Consider the following 26,694-nt stretch of genomic DNA (forward strand, 5'->3'; position numbering starts at 1 on the left):
TACGTGGAAATTGAACAATGCTCTACTCAATGATAACCTGGTCAAGGAAGAAATAAAGAAAGAAATTAAAAGCTTTTTAGAATTTAATGAAAATGAAGATACAACATACTCAAACTTATGGGACACAATGAAAGCTGTGCTAAGAGGAAAACTCATAGCGCTGAGTGCCTGCAGAAAGAAACAGGAAAGAGCATATGTCAGCAGCTTGACAGCACACCTAAAAGCTCTAGAATAAAAAGAAGCAAATACACCCAGGAGGAGTAGAAGGCAGGAAATAATCAAACTCAGAGCTGAAATCAACCAAGTAGAAACAAAAAGGACCATAGAAAGAATCAACAGAACCAAAAGTTGGTTCTTTGAGAAAATCAACAAGATAGATAAACCCTTAGCCAGACTAACGAGAGGACACAGAGAGTGTGTCCAAATTAACAAAATCAGAAATGAAAAGGGAGACATAACTACAGATTCGGAGGAAATTCAAAAAATCATCAGATCTTACTATAAAAACCTATATTCAACAAAATTTGAAAATCTTCAGGAAATGGACAATTTCCTAGACAGATACCAGGTATCGAAGTTAAATCAGGAACAGATAAACCAGTTAAACAACCCCATAACTCCTAAGGAAATAGAAGCAGTCATTAAAGGTCTCCCAACCAAAAAGAGCCCAGGTCCAGACGGGTTTAGTGCAGAATTCTATCAAACCTTCATAGAAGACCTCATACCAATATTATCCAAACTATTCCACAAAATTGAAACAGATGGAGCCCTACCGAATTCCTTCTACGAATCTATAATTACTCTTATACCTAAACCACACAAAGACACAACAAAGAAAGAGAACTTCAGACCAATTTCCCTTATGAATATCGACGCAAAAATACTCAATAAAATTCTGGCAAACCGAATTCAAGAGCACATCAAAACAATCATCCACCATGATCAAGTAGGCTTCATCCCAGGCATGCAGGGATGGTTTAATATACGGAAAACCATCAACGTGATCCATTATATAAACAAACTGAAAGAACAGAACCACATGATCATTTCATTAGATGCTGAGAAAGCATTTGACAAAATTCAACACCCCTTCATGATAAAAGTCCTGGAAAGAATAGGAATTCAAGGCCCATACCTAAACATAGTAAAAGCCATATACAGCAAACCAGTTGCTAACATTAAACTAAATGGAGAGAAACTTGAAGCAATCCCACTAAAATCAGGGACTAGACAAGGCTGCCCACTCTCTCCCTACTTATTCAATAGAGTTCTTGAAGTTCTAGCCAGAGCAATCAGACAACAAAAGGAGATCAAAGGGATACAGATCGGAAAAGAAGAGGTCAAAATATCACTATTTGCAGATGACATGATAGTATATTTAAGTGATCCCAAAAGTTCCACCAGAGAACTACTAAAGCTGATAAACAACTTCAGCAAAGTGGCTGGGTATAAAATTAACTCAAATAAATCAGTTGCCTTCCTCTATACAAAAGAGAAACAAGCCGAGAAAGAAATTAGGGAAACGACACCATTCATAATAGACCCAAATAATATAAAATACCTCGGTGTGACTTTAACCAAGCAAGTAAAAGATCTGTACAATAAGAACTTCAAGACACTGAGGAAAGAAATTGAAGAAGACCTCAGAAGATGGAAAGATCTCCCATGCTCATGGATTGGCAGGATTAATATGGTAAAAATGGCCATTTTACCAAAAGCAATCTACAGATTCAATGCAATCCCCATCAAAATACCAATCCAATTCTTCAAAGAGTTAGACAGAACAATTTGCAAATTCATCTGGAATAACAAAAAACCCAGGATAGCTAAAGCTATCCTCAACAATAAAAGGACTTCAGGGGGAATCACTATCCCTGAACTCAAGCAGTATTACAGAGCAATAGTGATAAAAACTGCATGGTATTGGTACAGAGACAGACAGATAGACCAATGGAATAGAATTGAAGACCCAGAAATGAACCCACACACCTATGGTCACTTGATTTTTGACAAAGGAGCCAAAACCATCCAATGGAAAAAAGATAGCATTTTCAGCAAATGGTGCTGGTTCAACTGGAGGGCAACATGTAGAAGAATGCAGATCGATCCATCCTTATCACCCTGTACAAAGCTTAAGTCCAAGTGGATCAAGGACCTCCACATCAAACCAGACACACTCAAACTAATAGAAGAAAAACTAGGGAAGCATCTGGAACACATGGGCACTGGAAAAAATTTCCTGAACAAAACACCAATGGCTTATGCTCTAAGATCAAGAATCGACAAATGGGATCTCATAAAACTGCAAAGCTTCTGTAAGGCAAAGGACACTGTGGTTAGGACAAAACGGCAACCAACAGATTGGGAAAAGATCTTTACCAATCCTACAACAGATAGAGGCCTTATTTCCAAAATATACAAAGAACTCAAGAAGTTAGACCGCAGGGAAACAAATAACCCTATTAAAAAATGGGGTTCAGAGCTAAACAAAGAATTCACAGCTGAGGAATGCCGAATGGCTGAGAAACACCTAAAGAAATGTTCAACATCTTTAGTCATAAGGGAAATGCAAATCAAAACAACCCTGAGATTTCACCTCACACCAGTGCGATTGGCTAAGATCAAAAACTCAGGTGACAGCAGATGCTGGCGAGGATGTGGAGAAAGAGGAACACTCCTCCATTGTTGGTGGGATTGCAGACTGGTAAAACCATTCTGGAAATCAGTCTGGAGGTTCCTCAGAAAATTGGACATTGAACTGCCTGAGGATCCAGCTATACCTCTCTTGGGCATATACCCAAAAGATGCCTCAACATATAAAAGAGACACGTGCTCCACTATGTTCATTGCAGCCTTATTTATAATAGCCAGAAGCTGGAAAGAACCCAGATGCCCTTCAACAGAGGAATGGATACAGAAAATGTGGTACATCTACACAATGGAATATTACTCAGCTATCAAAAACAACGAGTTTATGAAATTCGTAGGCAAATGGTTGGAACTGGAAAATATCATCCTGAGTGAGCTAACCCAATCACAGAAAGACATACATGGTATGCACTCATTGATAAGTGGCTATTAGCCCAAATGCTTGAATTACCCTAGATCCCTAGAACAAACGAAACTCAAGACGGATGATCAAAATGTGAATGCTTCACTCCTTCTTTAAATGAGGAAAAAGAATACCCTTGGCAGGGAAGGGAGAGGCAAAGATTAAAACAGAGACTGAAGGAACACCCATTCAGAGCCTGCCCCACATGTGGCCCATACATATACAGCCACCCAATTAGACAAGATGGATGAAGCAAAGAAGTGCAGACCGACAGGAGCCGGATGTAGATCGCTCCTGAGAGACACAGCCAGAATACAGCAAATATAGAGGCGAATGCCAGCAGCAAACCACTGAACTGAGAATAGGTCCCCTATTGAAGGAATCAGAGAAAGAACTGGAAGAGCTTGAAGGGGCTCGAGACCCCAAAAGTACAACAATGCCAAGCAACCAGAGCTTCCAGGGACTAAGCCACTACCTAAAGACTATACATGGACTGACCCTGGACTCTGACCCCATAGGTAGCAATGAATATCCTAGTAAGAGCACCAGTGGAAGGGGAAGCCCTGGGTCCTGCTAAGACTGAACCCACAGTGAACTAGTCTATGGGGGGAGGGCGGCAATGGGGGGAGGGTTGGGAGGGGAACACCCATAAGGAAGGGGAGGGGGGAGGGGGGAGGGGGATGTTTGCCCGGAAACTGGGAAAGGGAATAACACTCGAAATGTATATAAGAAATACTCAAGTTAATAAAAAAAAATAAAAAATAAAAAAAAAATAAAATAAAATATTTTAATGTATTTTTCTTTTGTATTTTCTTTTAAAGTAATAGAAGTTATAGGAGAATTACTTAAAGCCTAAGGAAAGACTGTGTGTCTCTTCAAAACTTTAGTATTTGTATTCAGCATCTCGGTCATTTTTTTACCAACATTTTGACCTGAATGGTCCTTACTATATGTAAGTAGACTCAGAACCATAAGTCAGAGGATTATGTAATTATTGTCTTTCTCTTTGGGTAACTCATGCCTAAAACATTACTGTAGTTTTAGTGTCATGGTAATTTTTTTAATGTCTTCCATATTTTCAGCACATTAAAATGGAATTTTATTTTTGTTTCACTATAGTCATAAAGACTCAAGATTCTAATTTTGTTATTTTATTTTCTTGTTGAATAGCAAACGGAATCTAATTATCTGACACTAGCTGACTTTTATATTTGTATTCTGTCACTTGTAAACCCACTTCAATTCCTGTATAATGTGTGCATTCATGCATGTGTATGTGTGTGTGTGTGTTTGCATGTGTGTGTGTGTGCTTGTGTGTGTGTGCTTGTGTGTGTGTTTGTTCGTGTGTGTGTGTGTGTGTGTGTGTGTGTTTATCTGTAACTATGATATTGATGTTGAAAATCACCTGGCTGAAATTTGTTTAAACAGCGCTATTAGAAATCAAAAAGTGGAGTAAAGACTACTCCTCTTCCAAAATCATAGGCCCTGGGTGCCCAGAACTGACCAAATGGTACACAAAGCAGAGGCTAAAAAATCACTGTCCTGAGAACTACTTAGCAATTCCAGTCCAATGCAATGAATTTACATGTACTGAGGGATATGGAATTGTAGCAGAACGAGCTGAGATCATTTACAAACAATTTCTGGAAGATTTCCAAATAGCTAAGAATGGACACAGATAATTTTCAAGGCCCCTGAGACATTAGCATGTGGGTTAAACTCTGTCCAAATGAAAACGTTTAAGTACTGGACTGATCTACTCAAATAATTTAGTATCAAGCAAACTTTACAATTGTTTGCAATTAAACATGGTGGTGTATAAAGGGAATACACTAAAATAAAGTTATGTTTCTTAAGTTTGTTTCAAGACAGCAAGAAGGAGCACAGTGGTTTTTTTTTTCTTTCTTTCACAGACTTTGCACCTTTTTGAAAGAGCACTTTGGGATCCTTAATTACCTATTTATTATCAGAACTTTCTTCTGACCCAGAGTTGTTCTCAGTGCTGCCTTGACTTCTTGGTTCCTTAAGCAATAGATGATGGGGTTCAGCAAGGATGTCGCTGTGGTATGGAAGTTGACCAAGAATTTATCAACTCCTTGTGGGTGGTTAGATTTAGGCCTCAAGTAGTTTTGTCCCAACCCTACAAGGCAACCTATTCCCCATGAAACAATTGCCAAATGGGCGCATACCTCACGACTCATTTGGGTTGCATAGTGAAGTGGGGCCATACGGTGGCCAAAGGCCATGACTGCCAATAGGAAACAGTCAGTTATACCAAAAAGTGTGAAGAACAACATCTGTGGGGTACATCCCTCCTGAGAGATTCCTCAGATCTCACCTACACGGCTCTCCATATCTTGGGTATGACAAAGCCAGTGTGACCAATTTCCAGGATACATAAGTTCCCCAGAAAGAAGTACATGGGGGTGTGTAGAGATGGACAGGTGCAGATAGCAAAGGCCATGAGAGCAGAATGAGGGTGAACAGAGGGAGCATTCTCCAGGGACCTCACAGTTCTTGGCAATTGCAAAGCATTTGGCAGACAAGCCCTTTTCCTGCCACAAAGAGCAATTGACACAATTGACACTCATCTCCAGAAACACAGAGCAGTAAGCCATTAGTAGGATTCTTGCAGATGAGAGATATTGATATTTTAGTATTTTAGAGGCTCAGTTACATCAGAGTCAAAGTCTTTGTCTGCAGTCACAAAAATCAAAGCTTAGAAAAGATTTTTTCTCACATAATTTCTTAGCTAATACTTTCTCTCTTAACACCAGGGGATTTTTCAAAGTGTGCTAAGCATTGAGCCAAGTGTCCAAATACTTACAATAGAAGGTGGAAACATGTAGTCCTGGCACTAATGAAGCTCAGGCATAAGGTTTACCTTGGGTTTAAGTTCAGTTTCACATGCTGTATAAGCAATCATTAAAATTAAGGAAAAGAAAACCTTGACTGTATCTCGATTTTTTACGTTCTTATCATTAACTAGTTATCAATGTTATACAGAAAACCTGATCAATCCACTCATCCCTATGCTTTCCTGATGACACAGGCATAGTCTCTCCAACCACCCTGTGTGTGTGTGTTTGGGCCCGATTATTCTCTGATTGCTATTATGAATATTCAAACCCACAGAGTAAAGGTATCATTTCCTCAAGACTCATCACTTTTGAAGATAAAGTAAAATCAAATAATCGTTTGATAAATAAATGATTACTGGTTTTAATACATAGACTTAAAGGCAAGGCACATCTCGATGTCTGCACAGTAACGAGGTCGTCAGAGAAGAATTTTAAGATGTGTACACTGAGCCATGAAAGTGAAGAAGGATCAACCAAACAACATCAGACCCCTTCATGCCACAACCTTCAATATGACAGCTGGTATCTGTAACTTAATAATTACTGTCTCTTTATAGAGCATGTTTTCTTAGCAGGAGTATCACTGCATAGGCATTAAATGTCTGTTTTCCTAATATTGTTCATGATATTCTATCAATCAGACTGTTGATTTAAATAAAGAAAAAAATAAAAGATGTATTGTCTGGATATGTAGTCCAGGCTAAGCTGAACTTCCTAATTTCTCTCCCTCAGTCTCTTGAATGTGAGTATTCTAAGAGCAAGACATGGTGCCTGGCTTGATAGAAATTCCTTCCTATTCTTTCATCTCAACATCTTAGAATTCCACCAAACAACCTGTATTTCTGTACACATAGTATCTACACAGTTAATTCCTCTTTGCTCACTTTTGCATATGGCACCTGCTGTGTGCTTGTTTGGTTACTTACATGGAAAACTGTTCAGTTCCAGCACAGCCTTGTCTGTTTTCAAATATCGTCCTTCTCTTCTCTCTATAGTTACACTCTGTTTTTCACACTGTGACTGCTAAAGTAGCTGTTAGCTCTGTGGTGGTGACTCCTTCTCACCTTGCTCACATTGTAGCCTTATGTGGAGACTGAGTATGGACTGCAAAGTTCTTATCATTATGTTCACCATCCTCACCAATCTCTGAGCTCTCGTGTAATGAGAAGCTCCAGGGTTTAGCTTACTTTGGATCCTTGGGGATTCTGTCTGTCCCTTCCCATTATAACTTCTGAAGTTCAGTCTCATGTCCCTCAAATATTGGAATGAGGCAAACTCATTTTTCACCCAGTCTGATAACTTTTCCCTTCAAAGGAGATGTCGTCTCCTGTTTTGTTGGTTGTATATGCATTTTCTGAAGTTTGGGATTTCTTTCCAAAAATACATCACTTTTTCCTGACAAGTGTAGAATAGGAGATATCACCAGCCTGTTAGGCTCTGTCTCTATTCACTTGATGTAATGAAATGTCAGACGTATTTGAGTAGATCACCACATGGTTGATCCACAAATCAAATGTGATTTTCAGTATTTCCAAATTATAAATAAACATGTTACCTATGTTTACAAATACCATATAAGACAAACACACATACACACACATATGCACACACACTCACACGTATGCAACATACACATGTCTGCTTATATATTCATGAAGAAACACAGACACAGAGAAACACAATAGAGAAAGAGGACATGGAGATTGTACATGAATTAAAATGTTAGTATAAACAACAATGCAGGGTAACACTATTCCTTTACATCAACTTTTCACCATTTGGTCACTTTTAAATGCAGCTAAGAAAAAAATGTATTCCCTATGAGTTTTCTTCTGTTTGAATTAAGTTAACTTCCCAAATCACTTAAGTTGATCTGGTGTTGAATGCCTGTCAGGTACATGGGACATGAGCATGAGTGCATGTCTACCCACAAACATTTTAGATTTACCTTTGTGTAAACTCTATTTTGGGGATTTTCTCATCACAACACATGATTTTTGTTTCTATTCACTAATTGATCACTAGATTAATTTTCTATTGGGGATAATGAAAAACACAGCTCCCCAAACAACAACAACAAAAAAGCAAAACAATACAAAGTTTTCTCATAGGAGCAGACGACATAGTCAGGTATATTAGCTTATTATATCTATTAGATTAGATCTGACCCATTCATGAAAAACTTATAAAAATCTAAGTGTAGAGAACATAGGACAGTCTTAAAGCTCTGACAATTAGGAAGCAGGAAGTCTTTTGTACATACTTGACCACTCAGTGGACTCTGCTCTTGTAGAAAAATTGCTGGAATGAAGAGGATTCTATTGTGATTCATTTCACACTTATTTTGATGTACTGTAAATATTTCTCCATATTAAAACAAACAAAAAAACAAGTAAACAACCTTCCCACAGACAAAACAGAAAATGAATACTTTTCTAAATTTGAAATATTTTTAAAGCAACTTTGTTTTCATTAGTAGGTTCTGTATTTGTATATGTAGCTCTCTAGTTAGAGAGTGAGGCCTCGCCTCTCCCAGTTAAATTTCCAGAATATCAACTCAAGAACCAGAATGTTATAATTACATTTGAATTTGTGCAATAAAAATGATTCACGAGAAATCCTGAGGTTTCATAAAAGAAACCTTACTAAAGCTAAAAGCACACATTGCACCTGACATGATAATAGTAGGAGATTTCAACACCCCACCCTCATCACTGGAGAGATATTGGAAACAGAAATTAAACAGAGATGTAGAGAACGTAAGAGAAGTTATGAACCAAATGGATTTAGCAGACATTTATAGAACCTTCCATTCTAAAAAATAAGGATATACATTCTTCTCATGATCTCGGAACCTTCTTCAAAATTGACCACATAATCGATCCCTCAACAGACCTTAACAGATACAGGAAGATAGAAATAATCCCATGTATTCTCTCAGATCACCACACACTAAGACTGGTCTTCAACAATAACAATAATGACAGAAAGCCCTCATATACATGGAAGTTGAAAAATGCTTTACTCCATGACAAATTGGTGAAGGAAGAAATAAAGAAATTAAAGACTTCTTAGAACTTAATGAAAATGAAGACACAACATTCCCAAACATATGTGACACAAGGAAGCACAGCTAAGAGGAAAACTTATAGCTCTGAGTGCTTGCAAAAAGAAACAGGAGAGAGCATATGTCAGGAGCTTGATAGCACATGTAAAAGCTCTAGAACAAAAAGAACTAAGTAAACACAAGGGGGGTAGAATGCAGGAAATTATCAAACTCAAAGCTGAAATCAACGAAGTAGAAATGAAAAGGACAATACAAAGAACCAACAAAACCAGGAGCTGTTTCTTCGAGAAAAACAATAAGATAGATAAACCCTTAGCCAAACTAACCAGAGGTCAAAGAGACAGTATCCAAATTACAAAAATCAGAAATGAAAAGTGAGACATAACAACAGAATCTGAAGAAATTAAAAAAAAATCATCAGCTTGTACTATAAAAGCCTATATTCAACAAAACTGCAAAATCTGGAGGAAATGGACAATTTTGTAGACAGATAACAGGTAGCAAAGTTAAATCAGGAACAAATAAACTATTTAAACAACCCGATAACTCCTAAAGAAATAAAAGTTGATATTAAAAGTATCCCAAACAGAGTCCAGGTCGAGATGCGTTCAGTGCAGAATTCTATCAGACCTTCTTAGAAGACCTCATACTAATATTGTCCAGACTATTCCACAAAATTGGAGAGACGGAGCACTAGCGCATTCCTTATATGAATCCACAATTACTCTTATACCTAACCCACACAAAGACTCAGCACAGAAAGAGAACGTTGACCAATTTTCCTTATGAATATTGATAAAAAATAATCAATAAAATTTTTGCAAACCGAATCTAAGAACACACCAAAAAATCATCCATCGTGATCAAGTAGACTTGAACCCAGGGATGGAAGGATGGTTTAATATAGGAAAATTCATAAATGTAATCCATCATGTAAACAATCTCAAAGATAAGGAGCACAAGGTCATTTCATTAGATGGTGAGAAAGCATTTGACAAAATTCAACAACCCTTGTGGATAAAAGTCCTGGAAAAATCACAAATTGAAAGCTCATATCAAAACATAGTGTAAGAAATATGCAGCAAACCTGTAGCTAACATCAAACTTAATGGAGAGTAACTTGAAGCAATCCCACTAAAATCAGGGACGAGACAAGGCTGCCCAACTCTCTCCCTACTTATTCAAAACAGGACTCTATATCATAGCCAGAGAAACCAGACAGTAAAAGGGGGACAAAGGGATACAAATTGGAAGGAAAGATATCAAAATATCACTATTTGCAGATGATATGATAGTATATACTTAAGTGACCCCAAAAGTTCCACCAGAGAATTACTTAACCTGATAAATAACTTCAGCAAAGTGTCAGGGTATAAAATTAACTCAAACACACCAGGAGCTTCCCTCTCCTCAATGGATAAACAGGGTGAGAAAGAAAATAATGAAACCACACACTTCACAATAGTCCCACATAATATAAAATATCTTGTTGTGAGATTAACCATGATCTGTATGACAAGAAGATCAAGTATCTGAAGAAAGAACTTGAGGAAGATCTCAGAAGATAGAAAGAGCTTCCAAGCTCATGGATTGACAGGATTAATATACTAAAGATGAACATTTTGCCAAAAGCAATCTACATATTCAATGCAATGTCCATCAAAATTACGACTCACTTATTTAGTAGAGATAGAAAGAGCAATTTGCAAATTCATTTGGAATAAGAATAAGCCAGGATAGCTAAAAGTATCCTCAACAATAAAAGAACTTCTGGGGGAATCATCACCCCTGAACTCAAGCAGAATTACAGAGCAATAGTGATAAAAACTGCATGGCATTCATACAGAGACAGATGGATAGACCAGTGGAATAGAATTGAAGACCCCGAAATGAACCCACACACCTATCATTTGATATTTGGCAAGGGAGATAATACCATCCAAATGAAGAAACATAGCATTTTCCAAAAATAGTGCTGGTTCAACAGGAAGTCAGCATGTAGATGAATGCAAATTATCCCATTTTTATGACCATGTACAAAGCTTAAGTACAAGGGAATCAAGGACCTACACATCAAACCAGAAACACTGAAACGGATAGAAGAAAAGTTCGGAAAGAGTCTTGAACACATGGGCACTGGAGAAAATTTCCTGAACAAAACACACATGACTTATGCTCTAAGATCAAGAATTGACAAATAGGACCTCATGAAACAGCAACGTTCTGTAAGGCAAAAGACACTGTCATTAGGGCAAAACTACAACCAACAGATTGGGAAAACATTTTTACCAATCCTATATCTGATAGTGGGTAATATCCAAAATATACAAAGACAGGAGCAGGGCACAGAACTGAACAAGAGTGATCAATGCTGGTGAGCCACCATGTTGGTGCCAGGGTCTGAACTCAGGTCCTCTGCAAGAGCAGTAACGGTTCTCAACTACGAAGTCACCTCTCCAGTCACACACAATCATTGTTTATACAACCCCCCAAACACAGCACCACTTGATGTGTGTGAACATGCATACTAGTCGTGCGGTGTGATTTATTTGTATGAATGTTCAGTCAGTGTGATACAAACGCTCTTGTGTTCATAAATTTTGGCATCGCCGTTTTCACTTGGAGGTTCTCTTCATTCTCAGCTTTGGTGTTTACATACATCATCAAGAGAGGAACCGCCCTGTCAGCCTACCACGCCTCCCCCCATTTGCAGCTATGCCTGCCTTTCTTCACTAAGTTAAACACCACCTTAGACTCTCCTCTTTCATTTTGTTCAGTGTAGTAGACTCTCCAAAACCATAAAATGGAATCCAAGATGCAGAGGGAAGAAGTTTCGCTGTTTGTTTCTTTGTTTGCTTTTAGTTCCTTTTTCCCACTTCCACTGGTTTGAACTTGTGTCCCATTCAGTGGCAGCTACTTAATTCAGCCAGCATTTTGAGAAGGGCTGTGGGTGGAGTGTGATAAAAGGAAAATTACTGGAGAGAACTCACTGGGATTTTGACGATTAATACAAAGTGTTTATTGACTTGATTTTTCAGTCACACAGAACCCTGGACGGCACTGAGTCGAACTAAAACTTCACGTCTGACAATTTGCTCCAAGGAACTAAAAAACCTTAAAGACAAAATTGATACAACAAAATAAGCCCTAAGTTGTAATGATTGACCCTCTATAAAGAGAAACATTAAACTTTTTTTTTAAAAATGATGATTTTGATGTTTTTGTTTAACAATTTCATATACTTATATAATGAGTTTTAGACCTTTTCTTTCTGTATTTCCCTTCCCAATTCCCCTCCCTCATCCCCCTCCCTCATTCTCCCATCCCCTCCTTCAGGTCTCCCTTGCTTCCTCCCTCATCATCCTCCGTCATCCCGTCGGTGAACCCCTTCTCTCACGCCATTCCCTCTCCAATCGGCACCGATTTTTCTGAATAAGTCCCCCCTCCTATTTCATGTCTCCCTTCTGCGTGTAATCCCTAAGTTTAATTAATTACATGAGAACAGAGGAATTCGACAGAACAACTTTTCTACAGGTACAGGAATGAAGAAGGGAGTGAAGCAGAAATTTCTGGTTTCTTTGGAGACTCAACTGTGTCATGGATGTTGCTCTGGAAACTGTGTTAGGGGAGGATGTTTTACTGAGAACAAACACATGGTGTTTCTGGTAGCTGCCGGGGAAAAGGGCATGTGATGTTTAGAAAGGGTACGAGTATAACCTTGGACAATAGTGGGCAACACCACGGCATTGGCTTGCCTTGACACTCTTCGCTGATGCTCAATGGACTTTGATGACACTGGTCTTCATTGACCATGCTGTGGCATTGGTTCACCTTTCCTTCCTCACTGACCATTGTTTGTCATGGTTTTGTAGAGAGAAAAGCCCCAGAGAACTTCTTGTGGAGACAATGCGGTGGCTTCTCGCTGCCTCCTCGAACCCAGGCCAATTGGTAGAACTCAGCAATTTCTTCTGGGTTGAAATGTCCTTGGTGATTCGTGAATGGTGTTTGCAAGTAGATCGACCTACCTCTGCTGATTCATGTCAACTGAACTGATATTCTGATGATGAAGATTGAAATCGCCCCAGAGAACTATTTCTAAGCAGGTCCACGTCGTCCTTTGTTTGCCGTATTGTCCTTTCCTTTCCACTTACTCTGGTGGGTGGTGGGCTAGAGGAAGTTTAAAGGGTTTAAAAACTCTTACTAAAGTAGGTCTTGAAAAATCTAAGCCTGCAGGATAGAACCCTCCTCCAGTAAATGTTGATTGCCAAGGGAGGGGAGGGTCTTCATGGCCTCTCCCATCTGTAATGAAGTGTTGAGGGGCCCAGTCTTGGGCCCATGACCATAGCCACCATCAATTTAAGAGTTCAATGACTAGATCCAATCTAAAAGATATCCTTTTGCTGTCCACTTCCCCATCTTCTGGTTCTTATATTCCTTCCACCCACTCTTTCATGATGTTCTCTGAGCTGTGGAGGAGAAGACTTAGCTGTCCTGTTTCCACCTGAACAGTCCAACACCACTGATTCCCAGCACTTTGTCCAGCTGTACGTCTCTGCCCATGGTAGTCAGAGGCTTCTTCTCTGATGAGAGCTGAGTGCAACCCTGATCTATAGATACAAATATGGATGTTTGGAAGGAAGTTTGCCAATTTATTTAGCATTAGGTTCTTTCATAGGACCTATATCACCCTAACCATAGGTTCTTGACCAGTTTACAAAAGCTGGTGTGTATTCTCTCATGTGCAATATGCCTTGTATCCGATTGGAAAGCCACTGGTTACTCCAGTGACTGTGATGCCACTAACACATTACAGGCACATCTTGCCTGACATTTTAGCTTGAGTGGTTCTCTCCCAAGTAAGTTTGTAGATGATTTTCTCCCCTGGAAGCCTACATAGCACTTTCTTGAACCATGAAGGCTTCCCATTATAGAGGATGCTTCCACCTCAACTTGAGATTGACCCTTCTGTGACCTGTGACCAAAAGGATTCAGTGTCCTCAGCAATAGGGTCTTACCATCAAGTTCTGGAGGGCTACGAAGAACAATGACCAACCTGTAAAGTTGTGAAAGCTTTTGGGATCTCACTGGTCAGCAACTTACTGGAAGACATCACACAACTGGCACAGTGATTTTTGCTTAATTTTGGTTTTCTTTTGCTTTGATAAATACACTCATCACAGCCAGCTTGGGAAGGGAAAACTTTATATCATCTTCTCTGTTCCAGCCCATCATCAAGGAAAACCAAGACAGGATTGTGAAACAAGAACTACAGAGACTGCTCACTGACTTGCTTCTAAGCTTCATTCAACTACCTTTACAGAGACACACCTGCATAGGGCGGTGCTGCGCACAGTAGTCCAGGCTCTCCAATAACAGTTAACAGTCAAGGAAATGCCATCCTAGACATAGTCAAGGACAATCTGATGGAGGAAGCTCCTCAACCGAGGTTCTTTCTTCCAAGACTAGCCATCACAAGAAAACAATGAAAATAAAAAAAAAAAAGAAAAGAAATCAATAGCTTCAGGGAGAACAAGGCTTATCCATAGAGGCTGCCTCCATTTGAACTCAACAGTTGATCTTGTAGATATAATCTATAACACAAGGTTTTATAACCCCTCTCACATAACCCTGTTCTAACTTAATCACCTAAGTGGAGATGGAGTGGAATGTAAGTTAAAAAAATAATTGGAGCAGAAAGAAATGCTTCTTGGAAATAAAGCAAAAAAGGAAGCATTTCTGCATCCTAGATGCTTTCCTCGCAGCATCTGTGCATAGATAATGAAAACTGTTATGTTCCTGGTACAATAATTTCCAATATTACAAATCATACAAATAATACTGCTTATCATTCATAAAACACATTGGCATTAATCGTTTTAATGTTTTTTTTCTAACTCACTCGTAATGTAGATCTGATGAACTGGAATTGTTCGCCTGCTCACTTATACATGAGGGAATTGAGTTTTAAATTTCGAACCAATTTCCCAATACTCTAAGCTAATAAAGGGGAGAGTAAGACAGCCGCACATTCTCTGGCTTCATGGCATGGACTCGTGAGAAATGCAAGTCAGGGTACCTTGGCAGGGAATTCCAAGGATCAGTTCATGACAACTGAAAGTTGTCTTGGATGCAAGACTGGGAGTGAGGCTCAAGTCTGCCGGGTCCCAGCTGAGGATTCCTGAAACAGAATAACAGAATATGTTACAGAGCGAGGAGACTAAACTAAACATCCGGGAGTCCTCAGCAGATTGTACAGATCCAGGGCTGAGTGTTCATAAGTATGTTGGTCTTTGTGGGGGTGGAAAGGAACACTTATTTAGATCCCCATCTCCTACTATGTGCTACTACACTGGAGGCAATGCCTTATGTCCAAGGTTTTGTTTTGTTACTCTGTGTGTGTGTGTGTGTGTGTGTGTGTGTGTGTGTGTGTGTGTATGTGTAAATACATGCACGTACCTGGTATAATGTAGGGACTAATCCATTTTCTCTTCTACCTTATTCATTGAAGCAGCATTTCTCAGTCAAACACAGAGTTCACCAATATGACTAGTCTTGACAGCTATCTTGCTCTGGGGATCTGCCCTATCTCTACCTCCCAGGACTGGGAGTCTATGTTGGCGACAAAGCCTATCTATCATTTAACTGAGACCTTTGAGCCATCTCCTCAACTGCTAAGTTTCAAGTCCAAGTGTTGGACCCATCTTCTCTACTTTTGTTTTCTTATTTTTTTTCTTTTTCTTTTTTTTCTGTCTTGGTAATAATATCAGAATCAGGTTAAAGTATGACTGGCTCACTCAAACAATCACTCAAATACCTCCACACAAATGTGTTCTAATAAGGAGGAGGACCCTGCTGACTATCTATTCTGTAAAGTCTTACCTTAACAGATGAGTTAAAGGATGGAATTATCCTAGTGGGTGATTGTGGATGCTGTTGTTGATATTGAGGGAGCCAGGAGAATGAGGGGCCACAGCTGAGTCACTCATACTAACAGATACCAAGATGATTGTGGTAGTGCATTGCTATATTCTCTATACTCGCAAAGATCACAAGTTCAAATCAAGCATGGACTAGATAGTAAGTCAAAAGACAGCATTGGCTACATCGTAAATCCAAGGCCAGCCTGGGCTACAGAGTAAGTCCATGGCCATCCTGGGCTACATAGTAAATCCAAGGTCAACCTGGGCTACATAGAATGTCCAAAGTCAGTTTGGCCTACTTACATGACTCTTCTCCAAAAAACAACAGGTTTTTTTTTTTCCTTTTTCGTTTCTGTCTCTCCTATTTCCTCTACACTGATACCAGCACTGTAGTTTGGGGGTGTGGGCGAGAAGTTTCATCATGTCTGATGGTCCAGGATCCCCAAGCAGCACGGCAAACCAAACAGTTCAGCAAACAAGTCTGTTTCGATTTTTGAAGAAAAATATGAACCATGGGAAGTGCTGTCCGAGGAAATGGCTCAGAGATGGGACAACGCCTCGGGAGACTGGGCTTGGATCTTGTGCTAGTTTCCTCGTGATAAAAACAATGATGTTCTCAACCACAGTCTGTGTTGGGAATACAATGCTGTGCTTCCATTTCAACACTGCATAATCTCCATATGGCAACCCTGGAAATCTTGTCTGATATGAAACAGATTATAGGAGAGGTAAGGTGAGTATAAACACTGTCATTAAAAAGTGTTTAAACGATGAATAATTTTTGTTTTAAATTTTTGTCTGTGGTACCAGGTTCAATGTTCTGCATAAACTCTAAAACACGGCAATTTCTTTCTTTTTTTTAAATCGCCAAACAGAATGGATCTTATATTTTTCTATCTAGGTCTAATTGAGACATAAAAATAAAATTCTTTGCTTTAAAAAAAACTAATTGTGTTTCAATAGCTTTTTTTTGTTAATTTCTTATTTTTAGTGTTTTGTGTTTTGGGGTTCATTTTAACAATTATTTTTTCATTGAATTAATTTTCTTATTTTCTAGTGTAGATAAAAATTTAGGTTGCTGGGCTTTGTTTCTAATCTAAGAATTAGTGTTGTAAATAAAGTTTCCACTTAGCACCTTCATAGTTCTGTCTCACACATTTTGATAGTATGTTTCCTATCTTCTTCTTTTGTTCTTACTGTTACATATTTTCATTATTTCTTGACATCTGTATTATTTGTGAATGTGTGATTTATTGTTTCTGGAATGGGAGACTCCTGTTGTCTCTCATTGAAGACGTCTATTTTAGTTTTGTTGTATTAGCAGAACACATCCCGAGGGGCTGGAGATGCAGCTCAGTGGACAGAGTGCTCACTTGGGTCTCACACAGCTCTGGGCTCCACCTACAGTACCTCATCAGCCTGGTGTGGTGGTCCATGCCCATAGTCCCATTACCAGGAGGAGAACCAGGAGTTCAAAATCATCCTCGGGTGCATAGTGTGTTTGAGGACAGCCTGGGCTACATGAAACCTGTATAAAAAAATATGTCCCACAGGACATCCTTTCTTAGGCATTTGCCACACTTTGTTCTGTGGTTTCTGAGTGTCTGAAAAGTCCAGGGTACTTGAAGGAAAAGAACAACCTGGTGCTACTAGGTACTGTCAGTCAGAGACATTGGCTGGTGACGCCATCTCATCCAAGCTGGTTTTCCGCCTGCTTCTGTTGCTGATGGGCTGATCCGTGTCCACAGCTTTACTCATGATCGCCCTGCTTCCTTTTAGCTGTACCCATTCTTGCTTCCTGCTGAGGCCGTGATGGAGTTAGTGACACAGAGAATTGGGGTCTCCTTCCAGCCCACTGATTCTCTCAACAATAAGTTCTTTCTCTGTAGAAATAGTTTCTCTGTTGCTTACATTATCAGAAATAAATAGAACACTCTTTTCTGTTTTATTTTGACACTGGGTTTCATTATGTAGGTAGGGCCGGCCTGAAACTCACTGTATAAACCAGGTCGGCCTTGAACTCACAGAGATCATCTTGCTTCTGAGTGCTGGGATTAAAGGGGCATACCTGGCTCCTTCTTTTTTTTAATTTTTTTTAAATTTATCTCTATGGTGTGTGTGTGTGTGTGTGTGTGTGTGTGTGTGTGTTTGTGTGTGTGTATGTGCGTGTGTGTTTATGTGAGTGTGTGTGTTTGTGTTTGTGTGTGTGTATGTGTGTGTGTGTGTGTGTGTTTAGGAGAGTGTGTGTGTTTGTGTGTGTTTGTGTTTGTGTGTGTATGTGTGTGTGTATGTGAGTGTGTGTGTGTTTGTGTGTGTTTGTGTGTGTATATGTGTGTGTATGTGAGTGGATGTGTGTGTGTTTGTGGATGTGTGTGTGTGTATGTGAGTGGGTGTGTGTGTTTGTGTTTGTGTATGTGTATGTGTGTGTGTGTGTGTGTGTTTTGACCAAAGAGTCCATCAGATCATCTGAACCCTGATCCTCTGCAAGAGCAACCAGTGTTCCTAACCAGTGAGCCGTCTCCCCAGCCCCTTCTGCCTGCTCTAAACTCCACTTCATTGTTCATCTTGCCCAGACATGCCTTTAATTCCTACTCTTAGTGTTTGCTTTAATTCAGTGAGTTCCTATTCGATTTTCTTTTGTTTCTTCTATTACATCACCAAGATGATGTGTATCCTTTTGTTTTGGAAGTTTCTCATTGACGACGCTTGAATCCTGGCTTTAAAATCCTTGCTGACAATTCTGACAATGGTTTTCTCTTGGTGCCACCACCAGAAAACTGTTTTTTCTCCTTTGCTTTTCATTTAGGGGGATGGTCATGGTGTGACGTGATTTCCATTTTGACATCGTTTGTCTAAGATGTCAGCAGTCCTGACACTGTGGGTGCAGTGGCTGTTTATCCTTCATAAGCTTTTGGTGGTGTTTTGGTTTTTCTGGATTTGCCTGATTGAATAAAAGGGATTATACCTCCAGTCCATACCTACAGGCATGTCTTAGAGGGGTCAGGAAGAGTGGTTCTCAACCTTCCTAACGTAACCTTTTCATACAGCTCCACCAACTGTAAAATTATTTCATTGCTACTTCATAACTTTAATTTTGCTATAGTTATGAATTGCAATGTAAATGTCTGATGTACAGGATATATGATATGTGACTCCTGTGCCAGGGCCATTTGAGCTCCCAAAGGGCTCTCAATCCAAGTGTTAAGGACCACTGATCTGGACTTAGTGGGATGCACTTACAGACGTAGATGCGTTGCCCAGTGTTGCTGGGGAGGAGTCTCCATCTCTGGAAGGCAAAGTATCTTCCAAGAACAGGCTTTTTCTTGGGTCCCTCTGGAATAGTGGACACACTCTTGATGGTTACTAATGGATCAACTGACTCCAGGCAGTTTTCTTTTACATCATCGAAGATGAGGATTCTAAAAAGGGTTCTGCTAGACAAAAGCAGTGGCTGAAGCTATCCCTGGCGATCTTCCCCTTCCCTAATGGCTCCTTGTCCCCAAAAGGCCAACAGTAGATGTCTGAGTCCCTCCCAAGCTGCACCTTTCCAATCTACACTCTTCCTCTCTGCTGTTTCTTTCATGAAGAGCACACACGCTAACCCTGAACCCATCTTGTCTTCAGTCAGCACTAACCACCTAGTCCTCTCTGCCAGCTTCACTTTCCCGTATGACCCGGCTGCTCACAATTCTGATGCATGTTCACGCTTGTATGGACAAACAGAATGGCACTGATTGGCTAGTCTATAATGACACAGATTCTGTATGATTCTGATTCAGAAGCCTGTAAATCCAAGATGAAGAGACCATCTGCAGAGGAAGGAGTTCTTGTGGGATGTAATCACCACAGAAGGGATCCAATGGGCTACCAAGACAAGAGAGGGAGCCAAACTCCCTTTCATAATTTAACCTTTTTCCACAATAGCATCATTAATGGATCTTTATTTGTAGGTTGCATCCCTCTTGACCTAATCAATTCTTCACAACTACATTCCCACTGGAGATTCATCTTCAGAAAATTACTTTTGGGCGAACAAATTCAAACCAGAGATGAGGGTGAATATTTGGATATATATAGTGGGGGAGGGCATTATTCTTCCCACGTCCTGTACCCTTAAGATCTCTAACTCCCTCCTTCCCCATGGTAGACTCACTGAATGACGTGAATTCCAGGTGATTGATGAGGTACAGACACCAAAGCTCATTGTCATATCCTGTCATCAGTATCAAGCTCAAAACAGCAAGAGCCACCTGTGGGAAGGAAAATATGAATAAACTTTACGGTATCTCTAAACTATAAACCCCCAATTTAATCAAAACTTTGTTTTAGACTCAGTTCTTTTATATCGATGTGCTTTTAATGTGCAAGTCAGTGAGCTTGCTTGTGACCCTTCTACAGGTTTATACTGTATATTAGCCATCTTCATCCTCAACACTCACCTCCATTTCCACCTGCACACACACACACACACACACACACACACACACACACACACACACACACTCACCCTGCTGCTCCCCTTCCTCTTCCTAAATGCCCCCTTTCACTTAATATCCCTTATTAAAATCTAAATTTTGCAATCGTCTGAGTCTGGCTTGTTTTACTTAACACATTGTATTTTACACTCCATCTATTTTTCTGAGAACAAAACCAGTTCCTCTTATACACGGATGAAAATCACATCAATGTATATCCCATTTTTTAAGCCTTTCATCCAGTGATCAACAGCTAAGGTTATTCCAATGGCTTGTCTATTGCACACAGTGTGGCAATCAGAATGGATGTGCAGGGTCCTGGTTAGTTTTTATTAGCAGTTTGACTCAACCTGGGAAGAGGGAGCCTCAGCTGAAGAATCGCCTCCATCAGATTGGCCTTTGGCCACATCTGTAAGGAATTTTATTTTTTTTGATGGTTGATGTGGAAGGGTCTATCCCACTATGGGGAGTGTCATCCACTATGAAGGTGGCCCTGGGTTGTATGAGAAGTAGAGAAAGCTGAGTAAGTCATGGATAGCAATCCAATACCCAGCATTTCTAAGTTGTCTCTGCTTCCTTTCCTGCCTCTAGAGTCCTGTCTGAGTTCCTGCCCCAATGTCACTCAGTAACAGACAGGAACCTAGAAGATAGAGTGAGACAAACTCTTTCCTCCTCAAGTTGACGGCTTTGACGAGATTATTCTTCTTGTTGCCTACTTGTTCTTCACTTTTTTGAAAGTTGTCTCTGTTTATTTTTCTTAGAAAGATGATATTACACGTTTTCTCATGGGCTCTCGGTCTCTCTGTATCTCTCTCTCTGTTTCTGTCTCTCTGTCTCTCTGTATATGTGTGTTTGTGTGTGTATATGTGTATGTTTGTGTGTGTTTGTGTGTGCATGTGTGTGTGTTTGTGTGTGTATGTATGTGTGTGTTTGTGTGTTTGTATATGTATGAGTGTTTCTGTGTGTGTGTGTGTGTGTGTGTGTGTGTGTGTGTGTGTGTGTGTGTCTGCTTTCCAGGCTTAAAAAAATCCCCAAGTCTGTAAATCTCAGCAGGTGCCTAGAGAAGGAAGATGAAGGGGAGAAAAGGGGGAAAATCATGTCATTTGAGTTAACCCCACATTGTTGTCAGCCACATAGTGGACAACAGTCACATAATGGCAGAGGAGTCATAAGAGCAGAGAGAGAGGAAAACTCAAAGTGTGAAGGAAAATATGCTTAAAACTACGATAGAAGGGAGACAAAGAAGACGGTGCACTTAGAAAAGTGGACAGATTTTTAAAAGCTTGCATAAGTTGTTAAGCTCTAAGTACATTTAAAACATTATAATGTTAAAGTGGAAGGGATTACTTGGAAGAGGGAAGGGAGGGTCAGAGTGTGGTGGGGACAGGGGAGGATTCTGAAAAGAATCCTTTTGAAGATCTGAAGAACTATGTGACAGAAACAATTAAAGTGCCCTGTAATTTACAGGTAAATTCCACACTTACCTGCATCCAGTATAATGTCTACCCATATTTCAAAAACAAAATTACGTCATCTATTTCATCCTGTTTTGCTGCATTTGATCTAATGAATTCCGTGTATCCAGAAGTGCTGGTAAAATTTAAAGACATTTAATATATGACTGGTCGATATCGGGTTTGTCATCAGTTTATCCCTACTTTGGAAGAAGGTCCAGGAGCTAATTTTTACTCCCTCTTTGCAAAGAATCCATAATTCATGATTGCCCTTGACTTCAATGCAAGGTATTTAATCCTGGCAAATTCCAGCTTTGTGTGAATAAAAATGGCCCTCCTCTAATTGTGGGTTTTGATAAAGCTAATTTTGGTGTGCTATCCAGTGGGCTGCCTCAGAGAGAAAGGCTACCAATATTTCTGATACGGAGAATGGCTTAAAGATAACCACAGGAAAGATAGGAGCTGGGAAAATAACCACCAAGGATGTTGGTGACTCAGAATCCAAAGACCATTTCAGGAAAAAAAAATGCATGCAAAGAGCTACATGGGGAGATTGTGACTCCAGTTATCAAAAATATTTAGGTGGGGACTTTATTTTGGGTCTCCACGAGGCTACATGAGAAGCTAAAACCTAGATGCTGGAAGTTTCTAAGCGTTACTAGGGAAGGAAGTGGCCTGAGAGCGCTTCTATGACGTAAGCAGAGCCTGGATGATGTCACAGAGAGAAGGGCGGAGGTTGCGCTTCTTTTCCACTTGGGGCGCTAGACTCCCTTGAAGGTGGGTTCACTATCTTCCCAGTGGTGTGTGAAAGAAAGTTCAGCTCCTGAACCCCCCAATTGTTCAACAGGCTTTTGGTGCCTGACCGGTTTCCGAAGACAGAATCTGGACGACTAGGACATTTTCTTTCGGTAAATACGTTTATGAAGATAACTGGGACCCTTGTAGCCCAGAAAGCTAAAAGTTTTCCCTCGTACAGCGAGTAACCGTATGTTCTGATGTCTTCCACGTTTGAGAGCTCGGCGGCTGGTCTAGGCTAGTCAGTCTAAGAGTTTATTATACTTTGCTAACAATATCTAATTCATAATCCTACTAAAATGCCAAAGCTCCTCTCTGTGCCTGTGCATTTTAGGAGATAATATTTCTTTTAGATGTTGTTGTTGTTGTTGTTGTTGTTGTTGTTGTTGTTGTTTTCTTTTGGAGCTGAGGACCAAACCCAGGGCCTTGTACATGCTAGGCAAGTGCTCTACCACTGAGGTAAAATCCAACCCCATGAGATACTATTTCTAATTGGCTGTTGTTGCCTAGACAAAAGTCCCCTGATGCGGTTGAGGATGCAACAGCTTCATGGAATAAACCTGGGGCTGAGTCTGGATGCACAGTACAGAGAGCCAGTAGACTGGTGTGCTATGTCTCTGGGCAGATACTTGTAGATGTTGCCACATAGTTCATAGTTAGAGGGTAGAAGAGGGGTGTGGCCACCCTTCTGGATCCTTTGCTATCCCATCTCTGTTCTGCTTGCTTAAAGTGGGGGACAAGGAAACTTAATACCACACTTACCTAGCCATTCAAGGAGAGGTTCCTCAGCAGAGGCAAAGTGCCACGGGCTGAAGAAATGTGACTGAATATGTTATTCTGAGCTGTAGAGAACCATTTTTTCATTTCCCTTTGAAATTTTGATTTTGATTTTTGAGACAGTGTTTTCCTGTGGGTAGCTTTGGCTATCCTGGAACTAACTCTGTAGACCAGGCTGACCTTGATCTCACAGAGGTCCTCCTCCCTCTGCCTTTTGAGTGCTGGAATTAAAGGTGTGCTCCACCATTGCCCAGCCCTCCTATGAACTTCTGATTACGACAGAATTAGATTCAGATTCTCAAACCTGAATATCATGGCCTTCCTCACCTGCTCCAAAGTTCTCTTAAACCAGAGCCTTGGTCCAGTGCCCTCCCCTCCCCACCCCCATTGATCTTTCAGGAATTCATATGATAGAGGGAACAGCATTTTGTCTGCTTTAAGAAGGCAAGCTCTTCAAACTCAGGCCATGGGCAAGTATGAAGCCTGAGCACAGAACGATCGAGAAACAAGACAGTTTACCAGGATGCTGTGGCCTACCACACTAGGTCTACAGATATGAAGAAGAGGATGTCTCTGAGGAGGATGAGCACACCATCCAACCAGAAGCAGAGGAGGAGGTGGCCTTCTCCCAAGACCCTGGGGAATAAGGTGGGCTGCACAATTTCCCATTGATGGAAGGAAGGTGATGAGCCTCTCACCCAATGGAAGGCCATCGTTCTAGATCAAGTGCCAACAAATCCCTCTCTCTATCTGGTCAAGTATGACGGAATTGACTGTGTCTATGGCCTGGCATTTCACAGCGATGAGAGGATTTTAAAGCTTAAGATCTTGCCTCACAAAGTAGTGTTTCCTCAAGTGAAAGACGCCCATCCCGCAAGTGCCATGGTTGGCCGAGCTGTGGAGCATAAATTTGAGGGCAAACATGGCTCTAAGGACAACTGGAGTGGGGTGGTCCTAGCCCATGTGCCGATCATGAAGGACTGGTTTTCCATCACCTACGAGAAAGATCCAGTCCTATACATCTACCAGCTCCTGGATGATTACAGAGAAGGTAACTTCTGTATCATTCCAGAGACTCCTCCAGCAGAGGTGAAGTCAGACGTTGACAGCGAGATCTTAACAGGTCAATGTGTGCAGTACACCAGAAGTTACGGGTCCAAAAAGATTGGCAACGTCATTTACCAAGTTCTAGCCAAGTCTTCCATGTACTTCATCAAGTTTGTTGGCAATGTCCACATCTAAGTCTATAATCTGGTGGAAAAGATTGGTTAAGGTGAAATTCACAAAGTGTGGGGGACATAGATCTGTAATTTATAGGATTGGGGGAAAATGTTTTTATGTGTTTTAGATACACAAGGGCCTTTGACAACCCCAGTATCTTTTCCAGTGGAATTTGTTTTTGCTCTAAAAATTAAGATGTGCGATGTGACGTGTTGTATGTGAACACTTTGGTGGAGGAGACGGACTTTGGTGGATGGAACATGGAGAGGAAGCCGGAAAGGTCAAGGCTGTGAACAGCAAGTCTAATGTCACGTAGGCTAAAACAAACAGGACTGAGCTGGTCTGGTCTTTAGGGAGAGAAAAGAACTGGAGATGAGGCTTAGAGGAGCAGGGATGGCACGGAAAAAAAAGATGGATGTTTAAGAAACAGTGGAGAGGGATCAGAAATAGATAGACTCTCTGAGGTGAAGTTTGATGGAGAAACAGACTGTTGGGGAAAGAGGGGCAGGGAACAGGGAGGTGGTCTTGGAACTCAAGGGGAAACCCAATAAACTGATCCAAGCCGATTGAGAATCAGAGAAGGTCGGGGATTGTTTGACTAACGAAACATAATGAAACCTGTTTCTCATCTGAAGATGTATTATTTTGAATTATGTGGGTGGGGGCAGGGCATGAACACAGGAGACCACAGAGACAAGAATAGTCAGGTCCCCTGGAGCTGGAATTAAAGGTGGTTGGTGGCCATTGGACATGAGTTCAAAGAACAAATCCACGTCCTCTTTCAAAGCAGACGAGCTCTTGATCCATTGGTCATCTCTCCAGGCCCCTAAAGTCATCTTTTTAAATACATGCAACCTTCACATGCAGAGAAGAGACCAGGATGAGGGTTAGAAAGATCAAATTGATGGGGATGTGGAAGAAAGACTAAAGAACTCATGAGGGAGTAGAGGACACTGAGGGACGAAGGAATTCCAATATGGAGTTCTCATAAAGTGAAGCAGGAGACCAGGAAGAACAGAAAGGGTCTAGAATGAGTTGAACTTGGGCCTCATCCATATTGGTCTCTTTGTTTCCTTAAAGAACAGCCAACCATCACTACAGAAGGTGGATGTGAGGGGGAGGCTTCCCCGGAGGACATTTTAACGAGGATAACTCAAGAGTAGTGAATGCCAAACTAAGTTTATATTTATATCTATCGATTCCTGAAAGTATCATAAAGCCCATTATTTTGTATGATCAGTAAAAAGTAATTTAAAAGGGAAGATGAGGATGCCATGAGCTTCTGTCAGGTGTTACGTGGATCCTGTGTTTAGCTTCCCTGAGCACGTTAGACTCTGTTGCATCCTGTAATATTTTTTGAGGTCTCTTCTCAATTCCCCTAGATGACCACAAAGAACTCCTGCACTGGCTTGCCTTGCCTGGCTCTCCTTCGACTGGATGGCTTCCTACACACCTGTGGGCCCTGTTACCCTATCTAGCCCCAGGAAGTTCCCGTCTTTTACTCACATGTAAGCTTATCCTCAGAAAACTCTTGATGGTGCCTCCAGTGCAGAGGTGCTGAGCTCTTTCCTATGCCATTTGCCGTGACATTAAAATGCTTTGCAGTTCCTGACCATGTTGCTCTCTCCTCCTGAGAAGCCTCTGTGCACCCCATGGGGTCTCTCTGAGCCACATCTACACTCCAAGAGTTTCTTTGGAGACAACCTTATCATGGACTCATTCATTGCTGTTTCTTCTCTCAAGAATAAATTTCTCACTGCAGGACTTGAAAATACTTTCTATCATTGACTAATTCTGCTATTTGGGGGTTTTTATACTGGCTGGTTGTCTGACGGTTTCATTGCTGTGAAAAACACCATGACCAAGGCAACTTATAAGGGACAACATTTTTTTGGGGATTTTTTTTTTTTTGGAGCTGGGGACCGAACCCAGGGCCTTGCCCTTCCTAAGCAAGCGCTCTACCACTGAGTTAAATCCCCAACCCCAAGTGACAACATTTAATTAGGACAGGCTTTCAGGTTCAGAAGTTCAGTCTATTTTCATCAAGGCAGGAAGCATGGAAGCGTCTAGAC

General features: G+C 40.6%; 1 protein-coding gene and 1 pseudogene across 1 annotated transcript; one reads left to right on the top strand and one right to left on the bottom strand.

Moving 5' to 3' along the window:
* On the bottom strand, positions 5,005–5,643 carry Olr1785-ps (olfactory receptor pseudogene 1785; annotated as a pseudogene).
* LOC134486263 (Y-linked testis-specific protein 1-like) lies at positions 23,608–25,103 on the top strand. Its single transcript, XM_063285183.1, has one exon. It carries the CDS (start codon positions 24,284–24,286, stop codon positions 24,641–24,643), a length of 360 nt encoding a protein of 119 aa, XP_063141253.1. The 5' UTR covers positions 23,608–24,283; the 3' UTR covers positions 24,644–25,103.
* Positions 25,104–26,694: the final 1,591 nt, after the last annotated feature.

This window comes from Rattus norvegicus, chromosome 3 (genome assembly GCF_036323735.1).
Source record: "Rattus norvegicus strain BN/NHsdMcwi chromosome 3, GRCr8, whole genome shotgun sequence".
Lineage (NCBI taxonomy): Eukaryota > Metazoa > Chordata > Mammalia > Rodentia > Muridae > Rattus > Rattus norvegicus.